The following is a 23,456-nucleotide window of genomic DNA, read 5'->3' on the forward strand; positions in this document are numbered from 1 at the left end:
CTTTCCTTAAAATGAGTTGCTAGTAAGTATATATAACATATTAATAAATATCGCTAAAACAGTGGGGAAAATCTGTGCACATTATGAATACATAAATACTAGTATATAATATTCCATAAAACTTATAACATTCGTTACACGTAAAAATTAGAGATAATATGATAAAGATATCTTTTACCATGCATAACAGAAAAAGAAAACGATTACAAAACATCAGGGCTGTTGACTTGTTTGTGGGTGCGCAAAAACAGTATTAAAACTGAAAATCAAATGAAAAATGAAAATCAACTTTTAATAAAAGTTGTTTTCATTACAACTTTGATTTTTATTTTATCATTACTTGAAAATATTTATGAACACACACACACACACGCAAGCACGCACAAAATACTTGCAGTTGTTATTAGAATTTAGTTTACTGTTTTTGTTGATGATTTATACAGTAAGAAATAAAAGCTTTTGTCAACAAGACATAGAAAGAAGACAAACAGAGATAAGATTAATTTATAGACAGATAATGAAGTAATGAAAGTTTTGAATAAGAAAGGGTTAATTAATATACACTATGATTATATGTCATGAAAAAATACACATTTGAATAAACAAAACTTATTTCATCAATCCTAATTGAATCTCAAATATATTATGTATTAAATTCAATGACCTGATCGCGGCTACAATTTAGACACATTTTTGGATCAAGGTATATTTTACAAATCAGTTGATCGAATGGCAATTGCGGAACACTTTGATCAAACCCGATTTTGGACATGGGTAGGAGAGTCGGCAGTCTAGACATTACATGTTCTTCGCGCGCACCTTCCTTATACCAGGATGTCTTACGCCATGTTGTTACGCAATTTACTTCTGGGGATCTACTATAAGAAGGGTGGCGCAGCAATGAATGGCAGTGCAGTCCAACAGACCTACAGATCGAAAGGTAAGCTTCCACAGAGTAAGCTCACTCTTCATTCACAGTCAATTTTCTTTACAAATATCAGGCCATTTTTATGTTCCATTGCTATAATCCTGTGGTATATTTGCGTATTTCCTGCTATAAGTCGTGTTTGAGGCAGCTTCACGTTAGCTCTAGTTTCTTATATTATTCATATTCTTGGTCAATTTATACCGGTAGAACAAGAAAAGATTTTAAATGTCACATTTTGCTGTATTACAGATGCGTTCATTCATCACCATTGCTGTCGTTATGATGGCCGGCGTTGCCGTGGCCATGGCTGAGGGATACGGTTCCAGCGGATACGGAAGTAGCAGCTACGGAAGTAGCGGTTACGGCTACATGTCTTATCCCACATCTGGATCTTACGGATATGGAGGTGGATACGGAAGTGGATATGGATACGGATCTAGCGGATACGAAAGCGGGTACGGAAGCGGATACGGGAGCGGATATGGAAGTGGATACGGAAAGGGACACGGAAAGAAATCATCCACCCATGTGTATTACCCAGTCCCTGTGCCCGTCCAACAGCCAACCCCTACTCCCCTTCCCCTTCCACCAATCGGTCTTGGAGCTGGCATCGACGCCGGAAACAACGGTCTGTTCGGAGGCAGCGGCATTGGACTTCTTAGTAAGTAGATTATCAACATGTCATCCATGCGTTTATTCTGACTTATATGCTTGCATTAATTCCCTGCATTTAGCAATTAAAGCATCAATTTCAAAATGTTTAATTATCTTTTTCAGTGCTGCTTTTCCTGATCCCTCTCCTTTTCAACAACAACAATACTTCCGGTTAAATAATCACGTGATATTCATGCGCATTAGAGTGAAAACCATGAATGACTCATTTTTCGCTTCCAAACTTTGGTCTGGTCTTTCGCTGTTAGGTTGTTATTTGTACTCTGTTGGAGAAAAATAAATGGCTGTAAAAGCAGCAAAACAAAAATAAACTCTTTCTCTTGATGATTTCAAATGATCTAACGTTTTTCATGAGGAATCTAATTGATACAAGAAAATAATGGCACATACATCAAATTAAGAATTGAAAACACATTTGATGCAAAATGAATAGTAATATCAACTACAAGTTATTTATGCGAGCTGTACTAAACATCTGACACAAGAATCTTTCTATTTTGAATGCAGTTGCTGAAAACAAAATCACGTGTTTTATTTCTTTAAAATATCAACAGGATGTCACCACAATGCAAGCATGGTAATATTGACGTTTGAGATTTATGTGTTTAAGAGCCATGATTTTTTAACACTGTGTAGAAAAATAAAAGTAGCAAACACTTGACATCATTTCTCGCATAATGATTAGCTGATGTTGCTAATAAGGTTAATCTAACTTTAAAGGTTGTCAAATATTTGAATGATCTATATTTAGTTACAGCTGATTCAGCTATCTTTTCGATAGAGTGATTGAGTTCGCTGTCATTACTGCAGAAAGTTTTCAAGAAAGCTTAAAAAATAAATTCCTGTCATCACGTTTTCCATCAAATGGATAGTCGATATTGACACGTACAGTACATTTGTATGATTAATTAATTAACAGGGAAATTTCCTTTAATCAAAGAAATCACGGGGATTAGTCAGTAATGTTTGTGCATCAATTATTCCTTTATGTAACTGATGCATAAATGTGATTTAGAGTTATCTTAATAAGATCATTGATAGTTGATATGAGTATGATGTAACTTTATGTTTCTTCAAAAGAATTGTCAACTCATATTTTTAAAACATGTTAAAACGAGTGAAATTTCAATCCACTAATTACGTCATGCATAGGTTCATCAGATAAAATTGTTGATTTCTCTGATTATAATACAATGACTGTATAGCAGACAATAGAATAAATATAACCTAATACTAGTACATCAAATTTCTGTTTGACTAAAACTTCTCAGAGTCTACGGTCTAGTTTGAACTACTCTAAGTCGTACGTACGGTATAATACTAGTAATTAAGTCGTTATTACGAGATAATGGCATACGTATGATATAAAAGTCGAACGTATAAGATGATAATTCCAACAAGTCGAACAAATGACTTTATTCAAGCCGTACTAATCACATTAAAAGTTTTCTAACGAGATGATATGTCCTAATTACGAGGGATTAAGTCGTACGAATAAGAAACTAAGTCGTGCATATAAAATAAGAAATAGTTTTAACGGAATACTTAGTCGTACGTAATAAAAATATATGTCGTGCGAACTTATAGCAAGATATTATCTCGAACTACAGATTATTCACATACAGCTTAGTCAAACTCGACTGTACGACTTAGTGACTCATTATCAAATTTCGTTTTATTACAATGGCTCGTACGTTCATAAATGAATAAAAAGTGAGCAAGCGCACATGACCAAAAATCTTATTTCAGAAGAGACGAAATTCCAAGAAAAATTATTGAATCTTAATTTCCCTGTAATATACCTACAGAGTTTACGAAATTACGTAAGGCGGTTTAAGGGGAATTTACACAATCATAATATTGTGTTTTCATATTTTTTTTCTTTATCTTTCTTGTTTTATATAGATATCGTTTTTATTTCAATTGAGAATTGTCTTTTTATTAGGATGAGAACCTAGTAAGTTGCTGGAACTTGTGTTCATACCCACTGTATTTTATGCAGTGTATATGTATATACAATAAATTGTGGTCAAACCAAGAGAAATGGCGTTGACTGGATGACGGACGGGTCAAAACATACTCCTTGCAAAAGCTGCGTTGAATATCTAAATGATATCAACTGGCACCAATACCCATTCGTGTTTTTATTTTAATCCAAGCTACCGTTAACGTGCAAAATAGATTAATAAACAATGAGAACAAAGAAGCATACGCCCCCCCCCTTCCCCCAGTACTTATTTTAGCATTCGAAACCCAGCACTTAAGATAATTTATTTTTTTTTTTATCATAAAAACCAAGGGTATCATAACATTCTAATTAAAATGTCTTGGAATTTTGTTAAAAATGTCTAATGTCCCTGGTTACGTAATAAATTTAAAAAAAAATATTAATATTGTGAATCAAAGTCGTTGAAATGATTTACCTACCGAAAGTTCTCTGGCTTAATTAATATGAATCAAATATTACAACAACTTTAACTGTCAGTCATAAAAGATAACTAAAAAGTCAATGTAAGGAATTGAACTTAGATCAGATCACTTTACTCGTAGATCGTTATCACATTTTACCTCACGATTTTTATAACATGATGTTAAACAAAAAATTATTGCATCTCTCTCTCTCTCTCTCTCTCTCTCTCTCTCTCTCTCTTTCTCTCTCTCTCTCTCTCTCTCTCTCTTTACGCCTATCAAATTGTCTTGAACAAAATTATCTCATATACACCGTGACCCAAAACACATTTTAACAGTCCCAAAAGGAAGAAATAAAATGCTATATAGATATTTCAAAATATTGTCAAACATTGCTGTACGACATGCTAGAGGTACATGTTTACGTGTACATGTATATCAATATGATATTTCATGTAACATTACACGACACACGTGTCACGCTCTAACTGACCATCTGTAAACACCGCGCACCTTGCCCCGAGGGACCAGTCGATAGGGAAGTAGCTCTACCCTTGTCCATTCGTCCTGGTGATAAGGAAACTGCCCAGACAAGGTAGGGTGCATGAATTAACAAATTCTACGTTTTATTTCATTTTTTATTATTTCGTTAAAATTAAATTCTTTATAAATAGTATAAAGTTAAAATAAACTTTTTTTTGCATGAAACATATATACTAGTAGGATCTCTCATGATCTGTGATGGTATTTGACTTTATTCAACGAGTTGTGTGTTTTCTATCCCCGAGTCTTGGCCTTGTATACACATAACGAGTTGGATAAAAATCCTATACCATCGCAAATCATGAGATATTCTTTTTATCACACGTTTTACAAAGTCTTTTGTTAAACCCTAATCTTTTCTGTAGAAATTGTAATTGTGAGCCGCACAACACATTTATTTTAAGACGACAACAACTTAACGCAAGGAAAAAAGTTCCTTAAAGATGAAAATAACCATTTCATTTTCAAACGTATTTTTATCAATTCATGAAAAAATAAAACAGCACTAAGTGCATCACATTAATTTACAACTCATCTTTTTTTTCAACCGCCTAAAACTACGTACTGTAATGTTTAATCATGACGTCATGTTGAGTAAGAATACACAGTGCAATATAAAAAAAAATTACAGGAGTAATATGCGCCACATATATATTGAAACAAACATGTGATAAATATATATATATAACATTATATTTTTCGATCCTTAATTTATTACAATGTAGAATCTAATTAGTTTTCAAGCTTCTTACAGGTTAAAAAAAATTATGCATTTTCTTCTATGAATATTAGCTTGTTTAATTGAATGTGCACCTGCTAAATTTTACTGTTAAAATGTAAACTTAAAAAATGAACTACATGTACATGTTTTGTACAAGTATTATCTTATTATGAAAAATATAAATATTTGTTTACGTCGAGTGCCTGTGCATTGAACTTGTAAATAAAATTGATAACATTAGTCATAAATGCACTGAACTTCATTACATTGTGCTACATATCTTTTGTATTGGAACTTTAATATGTATAACTCGTGTATACAATTAAGTACATGGTGCAAGTATAAAGTACAAATAGCTGGAGGTAGTATAATAAAATCAATCTTATACAATTCAAAAAAAATATTATTGGTATTTGATATTTTGTCGTCAAAGCATTTTTTGCATTTATTATTCGTCCAATAAACGGATCCGGATTAATGACTTTCATATAACCTTGTAACTGTCAGATATAAAGGGTGAACCCGATCAGAAATGAATTTGGTAATATTTTCACCTATTGAATAATCATTCAAATAATTTTATTAATTTTCTCAAATTTAAAAACATTATTAAGACAAATGTGAACGCAGGATTCTTCATGAAATGAAAGTGATGTTTAATGTACTAAAATTTTTACATTTACTATTTTTGACGACCCAGAATTCTTGAAATAAACTTTGGTAGTTAATGTCATCTGATGACGTACCAGCATAATCTTCTATTAATAATTTTTCCATATCTTCCAGATGAGTGTGGCGATAATAGCTGTTCTTGCTATTGCATTCCTCATCGGGATGCAGATTCCATATATTCGCGCATGCGGATTGTTACTTTAGAACCAAGTTTCCACTGTTCCACATGCCAGCCGAAAGAGAAGCTTTCAATTTGGAGATCGATACCCAGTCTATGTCCTGAAATCATATACAAAAATACCGAAACGGATTGTGCGTGACATTCTTGAACTACATGTACTATACTGCCATAGGAAAGCTATTTCAGGAAGAAAATGATATTCACATGAAGATTTTGACGACTGACCTTATGATTGATTATATCATATTCACTTTGAAATGACGAAATAAAGTTATGTATTTTATCACCATGTTGTATTTCAAACATTTCCTTTTATTACTGACTCAAAGAGTTTCCTTTCAATAAATTATACTCCTTTTCTTTTAATTTCCTTTATCTTAATTTATATATTTTTTGTGATCGATAGGGTGATGTATATAAGAATGCCACAGTAGAGCTCAATTTACTTGTCTTTTATGGTTTTATGAGAATTACAATTATATTTGTTTTATAAAATACAATAATAGACTTTTGATGAGACCACTACATGTTTCGATAGACTTGATGAGAGTATTGGTACGTTACCACCACGCAGTTCTACAAAAATCTGTATTGGTCGATAATTAAAGGCTATTGTTTTATTAATATACATGTACATATAACCAATCATAATAGTGCTTGAGAAAAATAGTTACGGTATGCTCGGGGGAAAAACAATTTTATGATATTGTCCATTATTTTGCGCAATAGTCCTTCAGACTGAGAATTTCAGCCAATCCATGAAATTCGATCCCGACGAAAAATAGAACTATTGTGCATGGCGGTTTTAGCTATGGTGTATATGAAATCAATTCTGAAAAAAGAAGACTATATAAAGTCTTACTTACTGTTATCTCCCAACATGTATGGCATTGTTTCTGTTAAACATGGTGTGATACTGGTCAAAAAGCAGATTATAGAACATTTTTAAAACCGATTAAACGAACCAACATTATATCATACGTTGCAAAACAGCCGGTAGTTAATGTTATTGCCTGGACGTTTGAGCTAGAAACATACCGGTATGATCAATCTATCATTAAAGCGAATTGATGATATTAAGATTAGTTTTAATTAATCGATGTTAGATAATCTTTTTTTTTTAATATCCCAGAGAAAGTCGGTCATACAAACAAAACCGTGCCTCGGAACCTGCCCCCTCCCTCCTTCGCCCCCCTTCCCCCATGCCCTGGAGAAAATTCTATATACGCGGATGTAGTACTAGTGTAATATTTCCTATGAGAATATACTGCGGTTTCATCAATATTCGTTGAATACCAATTTTCGTGGATTTCGTTGTTAAGTTGATCCACGAAAATTAATGTTCATTGAAGTTCAATTTCAACTAACATTTTGTATTGATTGGATCATTGGTCACGAAATTTCGTATCCTTGAAACTCTGGTTTTCAGAAAATCCATGAAAATTGATACCCACGAAAATTAATGAAACCACAGTAATACATCTTTTACAGTGTATTCAGTAAGGCTACAATAACGAAGATAACTAAGCGACAAAAGTTTGAATTGAGAATGAAGTGTCAACGCGGAATCTGGGTCTCCTGTTGCTTCCAAAGCGGCACATACCGTGATAAATTCAATTAGCTCGTATTTATTGACAGTCGATCCACGCTTACGACTTTCGTACAAACTCGAAAGAGAGATTTTCTTACGGCCTCGTGTTTGACTTCAATTTGCACTGTAACGTTGTACCAGGTTTGAAATCCCTCCGAACAGAGCAAGGTTGTTACAATATTGCTCCAGTTCCATAGAATAATACTCCACGTCCGTGCATGGTGTACGCAAAAACGTTTCCGCGTTTGGAGTTTGCGATTGGTTTTGTGACGTAAGATTTACGAAACAATCTCCTGAGAGTTTTGTGTCTTATCATATAGGGAAAAAAAGGACATTTATTACAAGTCTTCTTGTGATTTGCTGCTATGGCAGAAGGATTACTCCTTTAACAAAGCATGACCAGTGAATGAAAACGAAGATGCTGAAAGATCCAAGGTAACACGTTATTTTGGCCTACATTTAATTATAAATTATTATCTTTTCCTTACAAACAAGAATTGTTGAAGTACAATGTCATTGGGTTCAATTGCATATCTTCCAAATAAGTTAGATCAAGTAATACGGATTATAAAATAAAATTTTGTTCCTTTATTTCGATCCCGAATAACAATTTATTCACATTTCATATTCATTGAATGATGTTCGCTTGAAATATTTCCACATGAAAGATGCTATTAATATTTTTCTTAGACTTATCTTTCGAGAGAAGCAACGGGCAAATCAATAAAATTGTTCATCCCTTGTAGCACAAGAGGAGGAAAAAATGTAAATCTAAAAGTATTTAATTCTTGTCGTGCTTTCTACGACATAATGTGATTTGTTTAGACACCAGGGAAAAGATTAATGAAATTGCTATCAACAAAAATGGATTATTGAATTTAATGCAGAATTGAAAAGGGCTTTTCATTCAGATTAAGAGACCATTTCACATGATAATTTGAATGTATTGTTTAAGGATGATAACACAAATATCAGCATAGTACTAGTATTTGAATTAATACAACAAAACTGGGACTCGTAAGTGATAAACAGGGGTCAAAAGTCTTGAAAATTGCCTAGAATTTAAAAAATCTCAAGGTTACCTAACAATGTCATACATGTACATACGTAGGCAATTCTACAATAAATATGCCCAAAGTAGACTTAAGTACCAGAGCAGATTGGATTATTCTAGTTATGTTGTAAAAAAAAAAAACCTTTACTTTGTGTATTGGTGATCTGTCAAACCGGCAGAATATGTTGACTGTCTCTGTTAAGTGCTGTTGGGAAAGCCTAGCGCGACCTTGTTCGTTGATTTCTCCTGATCCCCATGCGGATGAGCAGGGTTTCATTTGTCCGTATGACAAGTCTTTGGCAACGCGACAAGGGGACGCCTAGCGGGCAATCGATACATAGTAACTATGTTTGTCGCCAGCCCAATTTCCTTCTAAATAATAATGTTTCTTCCGATGCCAAAGTATATGATAATTGAAAACTATCGCAATGACTGGATTTACAAGTCCAGTGTCAAGGAAGGGCTCTAAGAAGCCATTTGGGTATTAGATTTAACTCCACCTGAAAGCTGATTGGAAGAATCAATTCTAATTTTTTACTATCAGCTGCGTAACTGTTGACTAATTGGTTTTATCAGACATAAAATTCTTAATGTTTGTCGTCCACTGCAATTACTTTCACTCAAATGAATAATTCAAAACAAATTCAAAGTCAGTTGTAAAGCAAAACACTTAAAGTACATTGATTGGTTAACCATACAACATATATGTTACAGAATCTTTAAATTTTGGTATTACATATATATTTTGACTGCAATGCCCGTACCTTTATACCCACATGGAGCACCAAAGAAACCATTTTATAGTGTAATTGCAAATAGCCTAACTCTGTTTGATGTTGAGAATCGTTGTATACTTGTACATATTTTCAGGTAAAAAATAATGTCTTGTACAAAAGGTTAAATTCTTTAGAGTAAAAATTTGCACAGGACGATTTTAATGATTGAATTTAATTCTAAAGAATCTGAATTATTGTAACCTTATAAGATATCCTGTAAGATGTGATGAAACCATTATCGATCGGGTTTTTTAAAATTATTTTACAAGTCCTGTTGTTTGTATCAACAGATTTTCTTTGAAAAATATCATAGCACTTTATATAGTTTGGGAATAATATAATAAACAAAATATTTCATAAAAGCCTTGTAATTGCTCCCACTTAATCAATAATTCATGCAGATGTCGGTGCATTAGACGACAGTAAAATTTGAAATGTTAGTAGATAAATTGGCACTTACGCTTTATTAAGTTATCAGAGATTTCCCATTTCAGAATTGGAAAGTTTTTCTGTATAATCAGATTTCTTTACAAACACACACGCCATACAATGTATAAATTGTAAATTTAAATACAATAACGGGCTTTCCCATCTATGCAACATAACGAAAAAGTGACAAATTTTCACATACTGAAGGGATAATTGAAAAGATATTGAAAGAGATACGTATATACAACATTTACAATATAAAGTTTATATTTATGGACAATATGGATACATTGATGCATATATATCGATCTTCGCAAGAAAATAGTACCTAAAACGCTCATTAGGTATTTACATTTTCCAGTGTCTGCGCCTGTGATAACACTACATGTACGTATCGATTTTGTACTATATAACCCATAACTTCAAATGACGCCAAATTGAAGCGCCAGCGGGGTTTGCTTATTTATTTTTAAATATTTAATCGTACGATGGTTTAAAATTATATAAATATAAGTAATAAGGAATCATTCTTTGATTATTATGAGGTGATAATTTTGGTCGGGGCGTGATCAAATCTATTATAAAGCCTTTCGGGCTTTATTGCATTTGATCACGCCCCGACCAAAATTATCACCTCATAATACTCAAAGAATGATTTTTATTCCTTAAATATATTTTCCTGAAATGCTTGCTTTAAGGGTGTCCAAGTAGCGCAGTGGACAATGATTTCGCTTATCACCGCTGCCACCCGAGTTTGATCTCTGTGATCGACATTGGTTGTAAGTGATAGGGTATGGTGGTCGCCCGCTTGGACACGTGGGTTTTCACCGGGCACTCAGGCTTCCTCCCACATCAATGGCCCCCTCGCGTTAACATCCGTGCCAACGAAAGATATTGATATAAGTTATAGAACTTGTTTATCAATCGTTGTAAAATAAATAAAGTTTAGTTTAAAAGAGACTTGTTATTTTTAGAATTTAAGACAATTAACCAATGGCTTCCGATCGTGTTTACACCCATTACTCGGTTACAAATAAGCATTTCACATTCCTTTGATTTACGTTTGTGCTAAATTTACAATCTAAATTGAAAAAAGACTAAATATTTTGCAATGAATCACTTGTTTAATCGAACCATGTGTTCTAAAAGGCACATCGATTGTCACATAATTTATTATTTTAACACATTATTTGTATGTATGTTATGAATAAACCTGACATAGTTGTTATACATTTTAAAAATAGGAACCATAGCCGGTATGCAAATCCATTTTTTTTAATAACATGAATAATGATTTTTACATAATAATTATACTTACAGTGTATAACCTATAAATGCTAAAAATTTCAACAAGTTACAGAAAACTGACTTCTTGAATTGTATACAGAGCGATGGTTGATTATCGTGCGATTTATGCATTTGCAACACGCTCTTAATCCATTCCATCACCATTTAGCTAAAAGCAATCATCAATTAAGACTGGTAATGTAATTTCAACACGAACAGAGCAGGTTAGGCAGGTTCCTGGAACAGTGTCCTTGATTTTATATCGCAATTAAGTTTCATTTCAGTATCTGGTTTGTACCTCTGTGTTTAAATCGTGCCATATTCTCTCCTTTAAAGCATTCAGGCGGTTTGGAATAACACACTTAGAAAGAATAAAATATAGGGTACACTTAAGTAAACAAAATGTGCCAATACAATATATCTTTAAGTCAAGATCTGGTAAATCAAAGTACATGTAGCCTAAATGTAGATGTTTATGAAATTTGAAATGTATTACTAGTGTTTATTTATTAATTAACACAATAATACATGTAGGTTTCGGGTTGCTTTTCACAAGATTCCACTTGCATTGATATAGGAAGAAAATATTTGACTTCTCTACATAAAGTTCTTTGCTGAAGCCAGAAAATACGGGGAAAAGGTTTTGATCAAATGAAATTTGACGTGATAATGGATCTTGCAAAAATATAGACAATGAAATCATTTACCAAATCTTGAACTTTCGGTAGGAAGCATCGTCGGATACCCAAGACACTGCATTGTTAAGATCCTATAAACTCTTCTCCAGAAGCCTTAAAGTATAGCAATATTTTCTGGGGGGTTTTCTCACAGTGGTTTTGTTTTAGAGATGTACTCCATTAGGAGCATACTGTCAAAGATGTTACACGTTTTCGTAAATCGGATTTCCTCCACCACCTGATCAGATTATCTCATTCGTAAAGCGCTGCCGCCATATTTTTGCACGAACACGTTCCATTGGCGTGGTAAGAGAGATCAGTTTATTTTGAATGACCTTATCTCTTTTTAATTCAGAGAAAAAAATTTGTGTGGTATTTTCCCAACAAGACAGAGCACTTTGATATTCCCAATCCCAATCATTTAGCATTACATATAAAGTTCAAGAAACTGCAGCAACGCATTTGTTTCCAATTAAAAACAAATTAATCACAAGGGCTATAAACCATTGTTGAGTAATCCACGGCATCGATTTATGAATTGAATCATCCGGATGCATCTCAACCCCGTGAAAACGTTTATCGAAAGTGAGCACTGCAGATGGAATTCAATTTATAGAATAATCTGAATAATGTAACAAGTTAATAAAGATTTTTTTTATTGTTTTTTTTTTGCACCCTTTAAAAATTCTTTCACATCTATATTTCAAGAAATTTATCCTTTAGGAATGGGTTAAAATAATATCTGGTTTTTGGCGACAGGAGCTATAAAAAGTAAATAACCTCAAATTTGTGATAATTGCGTAAACACAGATGCTATAACAATACTAACTTGATGTTTACCAAATTTCGGATCCTCAAAATATTTGTTGGGTGGGATGTGCTGTTTATTTCTGAGTCCTGTTTAGCGATATGTGAGTGCTCGCCAGAATTCCTGTCCCCCAAATGTTAACAAGTGCTCACCCTGCGGAACAGACCTCTGGTGTAGATGATATAGATATACTTGCATAAAAGTCATGCATTTTACTAGTAAAAGAAATAGGCAATTAACAACGAAAAATACTAAATACTGTGTATCATATATGTTAAAATTGCCCTTTAAATTGTTTAAAAATTTAATGCGAAACAAGAAAGTCTTAATATGAAAAACAAGGCTACCATAATAAAATTTATTTATAAATTGAAGACGTTATCAATGAATATGTCTAGAGGAAACTGATTATTCTGTAGATGTAGTAACAGGTCCAAGTTAAAAGAAAAAAAAGCTCTACTCCACAACCCCCAAAACGCAACGGTATCAGAAAAATGAGTTGTTCCATCCCTCACATACATCGAAAGCTATCCTTTTTTGACTTATGCAATTTATGTAATCGTGAAAAACTCTGCTGTTTTTATTCAATACATTTTTTTTAATTCATAATAAATGATCATCGTTTAATTGCAAATTCCCTATATTATAACAAGTTCCAGGTAGTATGGATAACCTTAAGTAAACTTAATACTTTTTAGTCATGGTTTGGTTGTTGACCAAATCATTTTTCTTTGACGGTTTGACATTTTGTATGAATATGTAAAATTAGCCTCAATCATTTTTATTTTTGTGCATTCCAACAAACATTGAAAATTCAAGCACTATGTCATTTTCAGTTGCACCGAACATAATTAGGTAAAGAGGAAGCATTATTCAAATGAAGGATCTCTTCTACAATAAAAAGAAAGATTAAAACCGAACAGGACGAATTTCTTTAGACACCTGATGCGCTGATAGAAATCTGATGTGCTACATCATATGCAATGCATTATAAACAAATATAAACCACTTGTATTTTTTTTAATTTCTAAATAAAATCAATTGTAATTCATACAGACACTGGCAAAACTGAAATCTATGCAATCCAGCAGGACAATCTATCTGCGTATGTCTTTGATTCACTGCCTTGTTTAGCAAATAAAACATCAGCATTTATACAAATATTTATTATCATTATATATTGACATTTTTCAGTGCCTTTGCCTGTTATAATACTACATATCGATTCTGTACATGTACAATAACGTGCAATAAATTCATAAACGTATATTTGGGGCGCAAGTGGGGTTTGCTTATTTATATTCAAACATTTTATCGTACAATTGCTGCAAATTTTATAAATATTAGTAAGAAGGAATCACTCTTTGATTATTCTGGGTTGATAATTTTGGTCGGGGCGTGATCAAATCCAATAAAGCCTAAAAAAAATTATATTTACATCGTTCATTGATGTCTTATTTGTATACTTTTGATGTTGATCCTGAAAAGATTATTTCTCGATCAAAACTTGAGCTACATGTAACATGCATAAACTTCAGGGACTACCACGGGCTGACCTTATTTTAGTAGTTGTAGTAACCATGGTAACGTTCGTATAAATATTGGACAATTGGCTGTTCCCTCTCTCTGATGTGCTGACGGGCAAACAATAATTTTACGTGTACACTTATTTTATTTATTACATGTTTTTCACATTATTGATTGAATAATTTAGAGAAATTGTAAATACGAACACTAAAATGCATTATTTGGCGATTCGCGCGGGCTTTGAAGGTACATGTTGCGGTCATAAATATTTTTGTTCTGCAATGCTAACAACATTCATGAATCACCAATTTCAAAAAAAAATATTTTTAAACTAATAATGCATAGTGCAGCAGTATAATCATTTCTAAAGATTCTTTGCAAGCTATCTTCAGTTGACTGTTAAAGTCCAAGGGCATCTTGCATTTTTTAAACATTTTTGTTTAATTCACTTATATTTAAAAGGTTTTTTTTCTCGGAAAAATGATATGCAGGTAAACTGAAACGCAAGCGTTCCTAGTCATAAGATGGTAGCCAGATAATTAATATAAACAGCAACATTTGCCAGCATGTAAATAATTCTTAAACAACATTAGTTTAGCCGGTATGAATGCATCGCAACAGGAAGTTTCAAAGGAATTCAAAGTCATCTAAGATCATTTTCCTATTGATTTTATGGCATAAATCTGATATAAAAGAAGTCTGCGATGGTTTGATAGCATTCCAAGGAAACACACAGGATCCCTTCGTCTTCATCGTTGTTTTATTAAAACATTTATTATACATCCACAAAGCCTAGGCAGCCATAGAATGGAGATAAAAGAAAATGCACCGCAATAAATCACGAGTCGCCTCCCTGCAAACCATCGCGATAAAAACGCGGTCACACAATGATACTCACTCAGAACAAATTGCATCCCTCGTCTGATTTATTTGTAAACTTGGCAAGCCTTTATCGGGATCGGAGAAAAACGGACCGGATTAGAACGGAATAAGTGTCGAATTCATTTAATGTTGGTGTTTTTATAGTTCAGGAGAAAAGAGTGGGAGGGATGGCGGCTTAGATAATAGGACAAACAGCGATCTGTTGATCGAACACAAAGTTTTAGTATACTCTCATCTGATACATGATGTCAGCTAAGAACCAAATCTATTGGAACCCACATTTAAACAAAACTCATAACTGTCCAGTTAATTTGAGTTTAATGAGGACTCGATGGCCGTGGTCATTTTTATACTAAATCAATTTCCTTTAGACGAAGAGCTGCATGCATGTATAAAGATATAGAAAATATTCAAAATTTAAAGATAAAATATTAGGATTTTTTCTTTAATTAAAAGTATTTTATGGCAAAAGAAATTTTGTCCGAAAATTTAAGGTACTAGATCTGATGGGTAGTTTGTTGACGACACAACCTCTTTCCACATGAATATATGATGTTTCAGCGTTGGATTGCTTTAGAAATGTGCAGGGATTCCTGCAGCCATCCTTTTGTATGTCAGTTCGTTTCAGGACGACGTAACGAATGACAGTAGTATGATTTGATTATCCCCTTATATATACGATCATTAATTCTCTTATATACCAATAGCGATATTGGTGTTACGTCTGATGTGCAAAATGTGTCCACTGAAAGGAAGAAATTTACACGTTTTACACAATGCTGTTAAATTGGTGTCTGAGAATGGTGTGTGTGTGTGTGAGAGAGAGAGAGAGAGAGAGAGAGAGAGAGAGAGAGAGAGAGAGAGAGAGAGAGAAATTATCTTTAGTAAATAGAATTATTTTAACACGAGTTTGGACTTTCGGAAACCATCTATTTCTTGCGTCAAAACAATTCAAAATGACGCTGGTTTTAAGCAAAATATGCACAGATTGCGTAGTCTTGGCTCGAAAGCCAGACAAACCTTGTTGATTTCAATGAGCCATAGTTGAGTGGCCAACGATGAAATCAGGCACATAGCATCGTTTTTGAAAGTGAGGGGGCCAGACTCATCCAAAAAAACTTGACAAGCCAAATTTTTTTTATAATTTCCCAAACTCTACAAAAACCTAATCGGTGAGTGGGTGGGGGGGGGGGGGGGGGGGGGGACTGGCGTAGTATATAATATCAATTTCACTCCTAATTTTCTTATTTTCATATCAATTTTTTACATACTCCCAAAAAAAGTGGGGGGGGGGGGGGCAACTCCATGATAATTCAACTTTTTATATGTAAATTTTAAAAAAATAGTTGCTGCGGGAAAAAGTGGGGGGGGGGGGGAAGCCCCCCTGCCCCCCGATGCTACGTGCCTGGAAATAGACAGGCCTACGTCGCGTTGTTTGACACAACTACCCAAAGTTTAAGCTCTTGGTAAAATACTTCTACACCTTAAAAAACTTTAAAAATATAACTATATTACTATAATTATTGTTTACGCTTGTTAGGAGCGCATCCTAGGTACAGTGTATGTGAGAATTTAAGATATTCTTAATATTTCTCTTCCTTTACTTTGAATCATTACGGAACAGCCTTGGCGTTTCGATGTTATATTCGAATACCCTTTTTATCAAGTCGGTAATTTCGTTTATTTCCCTCCAAATCTATTGCAAAGAGATATGAATAATTCATACGATCGTTTAGGATTTTCAGTAATCTCCTTACTATGGCCGAAGCTTCTTCTCCGGGAGTAAAGTTATTTCGGAATCCCTCGGGGATTTACCTAACATTGGACGGTTTACACTTTGTGCCGCCTAGTGAGTGTCGAAGCTGCCATATACAGCTATTGACTGATGTGATAGTTTCATTAATGAATGATTAATAATTGCTGATCAAATAGCATCATAAATTTCTCTCTGCGATGTGCACAGACGACGAAAACTAATGCAAGTATTATTGATGTTTATTCTGGAAATGCACTGATTTGAAAAAGGTGGGTGATTTATATATCTTCATCTTACATTACCCATTTTTTGATTTCTGCAGTTTTGATTATTTGAAAACATTAATTTTAATTTTCCATTCAAACATATTGATCATGTCTTTTTAAGTCATTTAAAGTGTTGGGTGTCCGGTATTGCTAGCTAGCTGAAGACTCCTATTCGTAAGTGTTCGGTATTGCTAGCTACATGTAGTATGTCTTGGGAGTCTTGCGTATCGGGATTTACTGCTATAAGTCACATTCCTTGTTGTGTCGTTTTTCGCATCATTTTTTCGGTATTGCTAGCTACATGTAGTTTAAGTCTTGGGAGTCTTTCTTCTTTTATATGCGTATTGGAATTTACTGCTATAAAGTCATTCCTTGTTGTGTCGTTTTTGCATCATTTTTTAAAGATGGCTGTAAGTTCAGGGCTGTTTTATGCACGCAATCATATTCCGATGCAAGTCCCTAAAGCAAAACAGCTGTTGGTTAAGTGTCAGTAGAAAAATTAACTGCATCATTAACAAAGGTGTGGGAATGTATAAAAACAGGTTAAACTTGATGCATGTTTTATAAGAATATATCATATGTAGAAAACAAACAATTTGTATTGTGTCAATTCTTTTGACAAACACATTTATCTGTATAGAGTATATGCCATTTTTTCAAGGTTGTTTAAATTCATAGGTTTAAAAGCAAAATGTAGTCTTAGATGACGCATTTCAAATAATTAATTTTTTTTTGAAAGGTTCACCTTGATTTGACATCATTGGTTTAAAATCATGATTTTGGCCTACGCTTGTTTTCTGTAAGTCGACTTATAGTTTAAGATAGGTAGCTTGTAATGTCAAAACTAGTAAATGTGCTTACTGAAGAGTTGTTATAATTAGAATAAAGTTGTTGAATGCTCTTTACCATTTTCAAACCTTTTTAACTTGAAGAAAAAAAATAACCCAGACATAAGAAAATATTCAAATTTTAATGCTAAAACGCACTGGATTTTCTTTTTCTAATAAAAGGTTATTATAGCTAGCAAATTCATATTTAGGAGAACATGATTGGTCAATTTTGTTGACGACCAATTTTCCTAGAACTTGACGGTCAGATTTATGTATTGTTCAATGTTGAATCACGATAAGAAACAGAGGAGATAAGTAACATAGCCTCGATTTCTTTTGACGTACACGTACAAATACTGTGGAATCATTTAAATTCGGGGGGGGGGGGCAATTTTCATGGCTTGTGGGATTTTTGCATATTCGTGGGAATGTAGTTTCGTAGATGCGTCTGTTTTCAGTTTAAGTAAGAAAACCAACTCATATATTTTGTTTTCGTCGGGGATGTAAATTCGATCATAGAGGAGTACTACCCACGAATACCACGAAAATTGGGCCGCCATGCACGAGTTCTCTTTATAGCACATTCTGTATATGAAACCATTTCAGAAGACGAAGTGTGTGCAACTGGTTTCTGAAGTATTGTCGCAAAAAGAATGGTCTCGTACACCAGTCTGTTTACTAAGTAAGGAAGCGTGAATCAGACATAAAACTTGTACCTGTGTGTACTACAGTAAGACGATCAATGAAGAAACGACTTTCATTTAATTATATTATAACTTATATCTATTGAAAATAAGTTTACCTGACCGTCGTTGACATGTACATGTATTATCAGATAATTATATCATGCAATAATTATGAAATTTTTTTTTTATCTCAAACGTTTCTTATTAACAGCAAAATCATGAAAAATGATAAGAAGACTATATTGGTCTCTTTGTTGTAAAATCATCTTTAAGAAGATACACTTAGAGCCAACAAATAATACGTTATTGTGTCGAGCCACCTCTAGCATCAGCTAACGGCAATATACTGGTCTCACAGAGAACGACATTTTATCAAATCTCTTGGGGAATTTTGCTCCAGAAATAAATATAGTAAGGAAAGATAAAAGTCACATTCTGTGTTTTCGAATATAGATTTTAACAACAGCATGGCATATTTTCGGTACATACATGCACAGGTGCTTGAGGACAGGATCGACCCCCCCCCCCACCCCGGGACTTTATTTTTCTTTTTTATTAAATTATCCTTTTGTGACATATTTCTAATCTAATTAATTCATCCATTGCCCAAAATTACATAAAACAAACATTTTTTTTTGAAAATCAGATTTTTTTTAAAAATCAGAACCTCTATACATGATTTTTTTAAAAAAATGTTTGTTTTAGGTATAAATTTTGGGCAATGAATGAATAAATTAGATTAGAAATATGTCAAAAAAGGATAATTTAATAAAAAAGAAAAATAAAGTCCTGGGGGTGAGGTGGAAGGGGGGGGGGGTCGATCCTGTCCTCAAGCACCTGTGCATACATGAATTAAATATATAGATTACTTACTTCTCATAGCGTTGCATATTAAAGCGTTGTTCACTGCGTAAAAGTCTATTGCTACGGTAGAGGGTGTACAAAACATTCAATAATATAACATCGAGATTCTTCTTCGTAGAAATTACATTAAATAAAGGGATAACTCATTGCTATTGTGTCAATGTAAGCGACGGACCTGTCTTCATGCTACAGTTACTTCTAATCTTATCGTCAAATACATATAGCTGTTTAAAGATTTTTGATGATTTTTTTTCCAATAGATTTTAAATCCTGTTCGATTTTATGTTGGGTCTGTGCAGTTAGCAAATAATGACACGTGTTTATGAGTAACACAGTGCAAGATTCAACCATAAACTATGTCAGAATGTAAATCCTGTATACACGTAGATCTAACATCTGTTCATAATGTTCATATTGACAAAATGTTATACGTACAACAAAATCGCTGTTGCCAGCTTTAAACACTGTATATTATAGCAAAATGTTCATCGTCTTAAAAAAACTTTTTCCAATCTCGTTTATTTTTTTTTAATAATGATGAGGACGAAAAACTTTTTTTTCCATCACGCTCCTTAATAGATTATAGAACTTCCAGAATGGATCACGAGGAATAATTTTAGTTTAAAACAAACATTAGAGAAGCATATTCATAAACACGGTTTTTATAACTGAATTTAAAATGTACAAAAATCTTTGAGTATTCTATAATAGTTAGTTCGCTTATACCGGAAGCCTGGTAGGCATTACTGATCCTTTCTTTGATCAAACATATTTTATTCGCTTTCAAATCCCACTTGGTTGAATTGGTTATGACCAAAAAAAAAGAGTGACATTTGGAAGATATTTAGATAACACGATTTTGGGGGCATAATTTTTTTTCCGTTTTTATCGTGAAAAAAATCTTGTTCAGACAAACATGTTAAACATAAAGGCGGCAAAAATGTATAATAGTATTTTGAAGATAAGCAATAATAAACATTAAGGAAAAAAGCCAATCATCCAACATTTATACTGTTTACAGTACGTGTTAGCCTAAAGCTTCCAAGACTGACTGTGCATCTCATGTCTGTCATGGACACTGTAAAACAAAGGTACTATTTTGAAAAAAACAACAACAAAAAACCCTCTGTATGTTATGGTAGCATAAATCTGCCACCACTTGTCAGATGATTTTATTATACTTTCATGTTAAATACTGAAATCTGATTGGTTTAGACGCAGTTGATAATCCGTTCTATTACCCTCAGCGTTAGCAACACACTTAGCAACGGGTAACACAACGAATTGTTACATGCCGTAAACTATGCGCGTACGGTTCGCCAAAGAATTCACGTCATTCATATATAAAAGTAGTAAAATTTTCTTTAAAATTAAGACATTCAGTACACCCCGAGAAAACTATTGTCAACCGACGCTTTTCTCGGGGTGTCAATTTCAACTCTTACCCTCCTAAACGGGCACTATTTATATAATGTCGACTTGTTAGATAATTATGTCGACTTTTCAATTCATGATGTCAAACTAAAAAATTATTATGTCGACTTTTCAAATTCTTATGTCGACTTGTAAAAAAATAATGAACCAACTGGATGGCATTAATTGGGCGTTAAAACGTTTTAGTATTGAATTTTTAAATTTGAAAAAGTGAAAATTAGACAAAGTTATCTGACAAGTGGTGGTAAAACAATGTCACCTAGTATTTCATTAAAGAAAGCAGTAGTTTTCCCGATTTATTTAACAATTATATTTTAATGAGTAAAATAGTTTGGAAAATGTGTCGACGAACACACTTTAATGTGAAGAATAAATAAAATATATTTTATATTCGTCTTTATTTTGAGGGGTGGGATGTTTCTACTGGGAATTTGCATTAACCAGCAATAACGTAATTCATAGTTTATTGGGTTTTTTAAAATTTACACATTAGAAAACAACGAAGTATGTGTGCGTAAACCAGACATATTGATTCGGCATAAATATCAAGCCACCATGCATTTGGATTTTAAGACGCTTGCAAATCTGTAACATTTTTATTTCATTTAAATAATTCTACGTTAGAAAGAGAACAATTTAAGGGATGTAAGTTGGTGAAGGTCTATATCTCTCTCAGCGGACAAATAAAAAAACGCAGGGGCTCATTTAAATTAAACTGTATTTTTCTAGGACAATCTGCTTGTATGAACAAAAATAATAATGATTAAATGGACAATGGAGCTTAAAAGAGACCAGCCAATTTACCCTAAATGCATTTCGATAGCTTCCGCTATGTTCTTTTTCTCATTCTAGTTCATTTGTTTGATTTGAAAAACGTATTTAGTGGATTCGTAGTTTATTTTGTTCAAAGAACTCGTTTGCTTCAGTGGGCACCACTACAAGCTGTAATGAAGTCTCTACTTCAGAACTAATACCAGGAGAATCTTTATTCATTAATACACTTTACCTCTTCTTTTACCGAGGCGTCCGTCTCTCGAGTGGTACAAATTCGGGCTTATTAACGCTCGCTGTTTGCACTTCTGATTCGGGGCAGTCTTTAATGAGGTACATGGACAGTTGCCGAGTCCCGGGGAATAATGTGCTCTCTTGCATTATATGCCTTTCAAGATCTTGGCAAAGAGAGAATTTTTTTTTCGATTACTTATATACCAATTACGTCGTGCATTTTAAAAGGTTTCAGCATGTAAGAACTGTTCTCTTCAAAAGGAAGTTGAAATATCTTAAAAGGATGATTATGAAATATAATAGCCAATATATAGATATAAAAAATATATACCGTTTACTACGTATTATTCTACGTTTAGTGTCATGACCACACTCAAATGATAGTCAACATTAATGTCTTGAAGGCGAGACATGTCATACGAAACGTTTGAATAAAACGCAATTAACTCATCTACCTTACCATGCAAATCACTCTCAGATGTCTATTGCATTTGCTCATGAAGCTGCACTTGCAATGGAAAGGCGATCTGTTAATTACCAGTTCTAATTTAGACATTTGGATAGAACATCAATCATTTCTCGTGAAGGGACACTTACTGCTAATAAAAGTTTAATTTCTATCTGTGCAATTCATTACATCGTAATTTAATAAAATCCCCAGACTGAAAAATCACGCGGGAGTCAATAGAATGATCACATCTCTCACCTCTTCCATATAAAGCTGCACTAGACTTTCTATCAATTTTGCTTCGAACCTAGATGTATGTAGGGTTACATGTTACATCAATTGCACGCCTCCATATCTGGTAGAATTTTCCAAATAGTCTCTCTAATTAGATCATTCTGTCAATTACGAGATCTTTGGTAAATCATTATGTAGAAATTCGGGAAGAGAAGCGGTTTGATTTTTTTTTCAGAAAACACTACAACAACATAAATGTTACACACACCTTATGGACATGACACGATTTTTAAACTCATAGTATGTGCAACAATGGTTTGTTGTCATAATATAAAATTTATTCGAATTAAAATTCCTCACCTCCCCAACCAAAAAAAAAACCCCGACAAACCAAAAATGACAACCTTAAAGACATTTAAAATCAAATGTCTTCATATAACACAACCATATACAGAAATTTTGATTTGATATTTTTGAAACCGATGTTTACGTTTTGTTTAAACGGCTTAATGGTTGTGGCCATTATAGTAATCTCAAACTTTAAGTATTTAATCATTCAAAACAGAAACTTATAAGTTATCTCCGGAATCATTTTATCATTTGTTTGATAGATAGTTAAATCTAACGAAGACAGTTTAAAAAACAAAATGCTTATTTTCAAATGTCTTAAGTTAACCAATATATGCAACAGTACCAACTTCATAAGAATGCGCTGTATATTGCATTGTTCTAGAGAGAGCCATGACTGATCGGAATTATTTTGTTTTGAACTCACA

At 33.3% G+C, this 23,456-nt stretch overlaps 2 protein-coding genes and 2 long non-coding RNA genes across 6 annotated transcripts in view; 3 read left to right on the top strand and 1 right to left on the bottom strand.

The window, feature by feature from the left end:
* The first annotated feature begins 794 nt into the window (after nt 1–794).
* Nucleotides 795–1,911, top strand: LOC136270694 (eggshell protein-like). 2 transcript variants are annotated; one of them, XM_066069092.1, is made up of 3 exons: nt 795–940; nt 1,178–1,589; nt 1,706–1,911. In XM_066069092.1, exons 1-3 carry the CDS (start codon nt 905–907, stop codon nt 1,756–1,758), a joined length of 501 nt encoding a protein of 166 aa, XP_065925164.1. In that variant the 5' UTR covers nt 795–904; the 3' UTR covers nt 1,759–1,911. The 2 variants fall into 2 exon arrangements, with proteins under 2 accessions (XP_065925164.1, XP_065925163.1); XM_066069091.1 differs by having other exon boundaries at nt 890–955.
* LOC136270695 (uncharacterized) lies at nt 1,755–9,149 on the bottom strand. The gene is made up of 2 exons (XR_010708523.1): nt 8,920–9,149; nt 1,755–1,863 (listed from the first exon to the last, which is right to left on the bottom strand). It is a non-coding gene; the product is annotated as an uncharacterized lncRNA (long non-coding RNA).
* LOC117689777 (uncharacterized) lies at nt 4,483–6,409 on the top strand. Its single transcript, XR_004601969.2, has 2 exons — nt 4,483–4,604; nt 6,060–6,409. It is a non-coding gene; the product is annotated as an uncharacterized lncRNA (long non-coding RNA).
* The window catches only part of LOC105342085 (G-protein coupled receptor dmsr-1), a 45,527-nt gene continuing 29,755 nt past the window's right edge, over nt 7,685–23,456 (top strand). The window contains exon 1 of one of the 2 annotated variants that reach the window (XM_034472838.2): nt 7,685–8,152. The gene's annotated coding sequence lies outside the window, so the exon portion shown is untranslated. Of the gene's footprint in view, nt 8,153–16,915; nt 17,183–23,456 lie in introns of those variants that run through there. The other variant, XM_034472840.2, reaches the window with a different exon arrangement.

Source organism: Magallana gigas, chromosome 8 (genome assembly GCF_963853765.1).
Source record: "Magallana gigas chromosome 8, xbMagGiga1.1, whole genome shotgun sequence".
Lineage (NCBI taxonomy): Eukaryota > Metazoa > Mollusca > Bivalvia > Ostreida > Ostreidae > Magallana > Magallana gigas.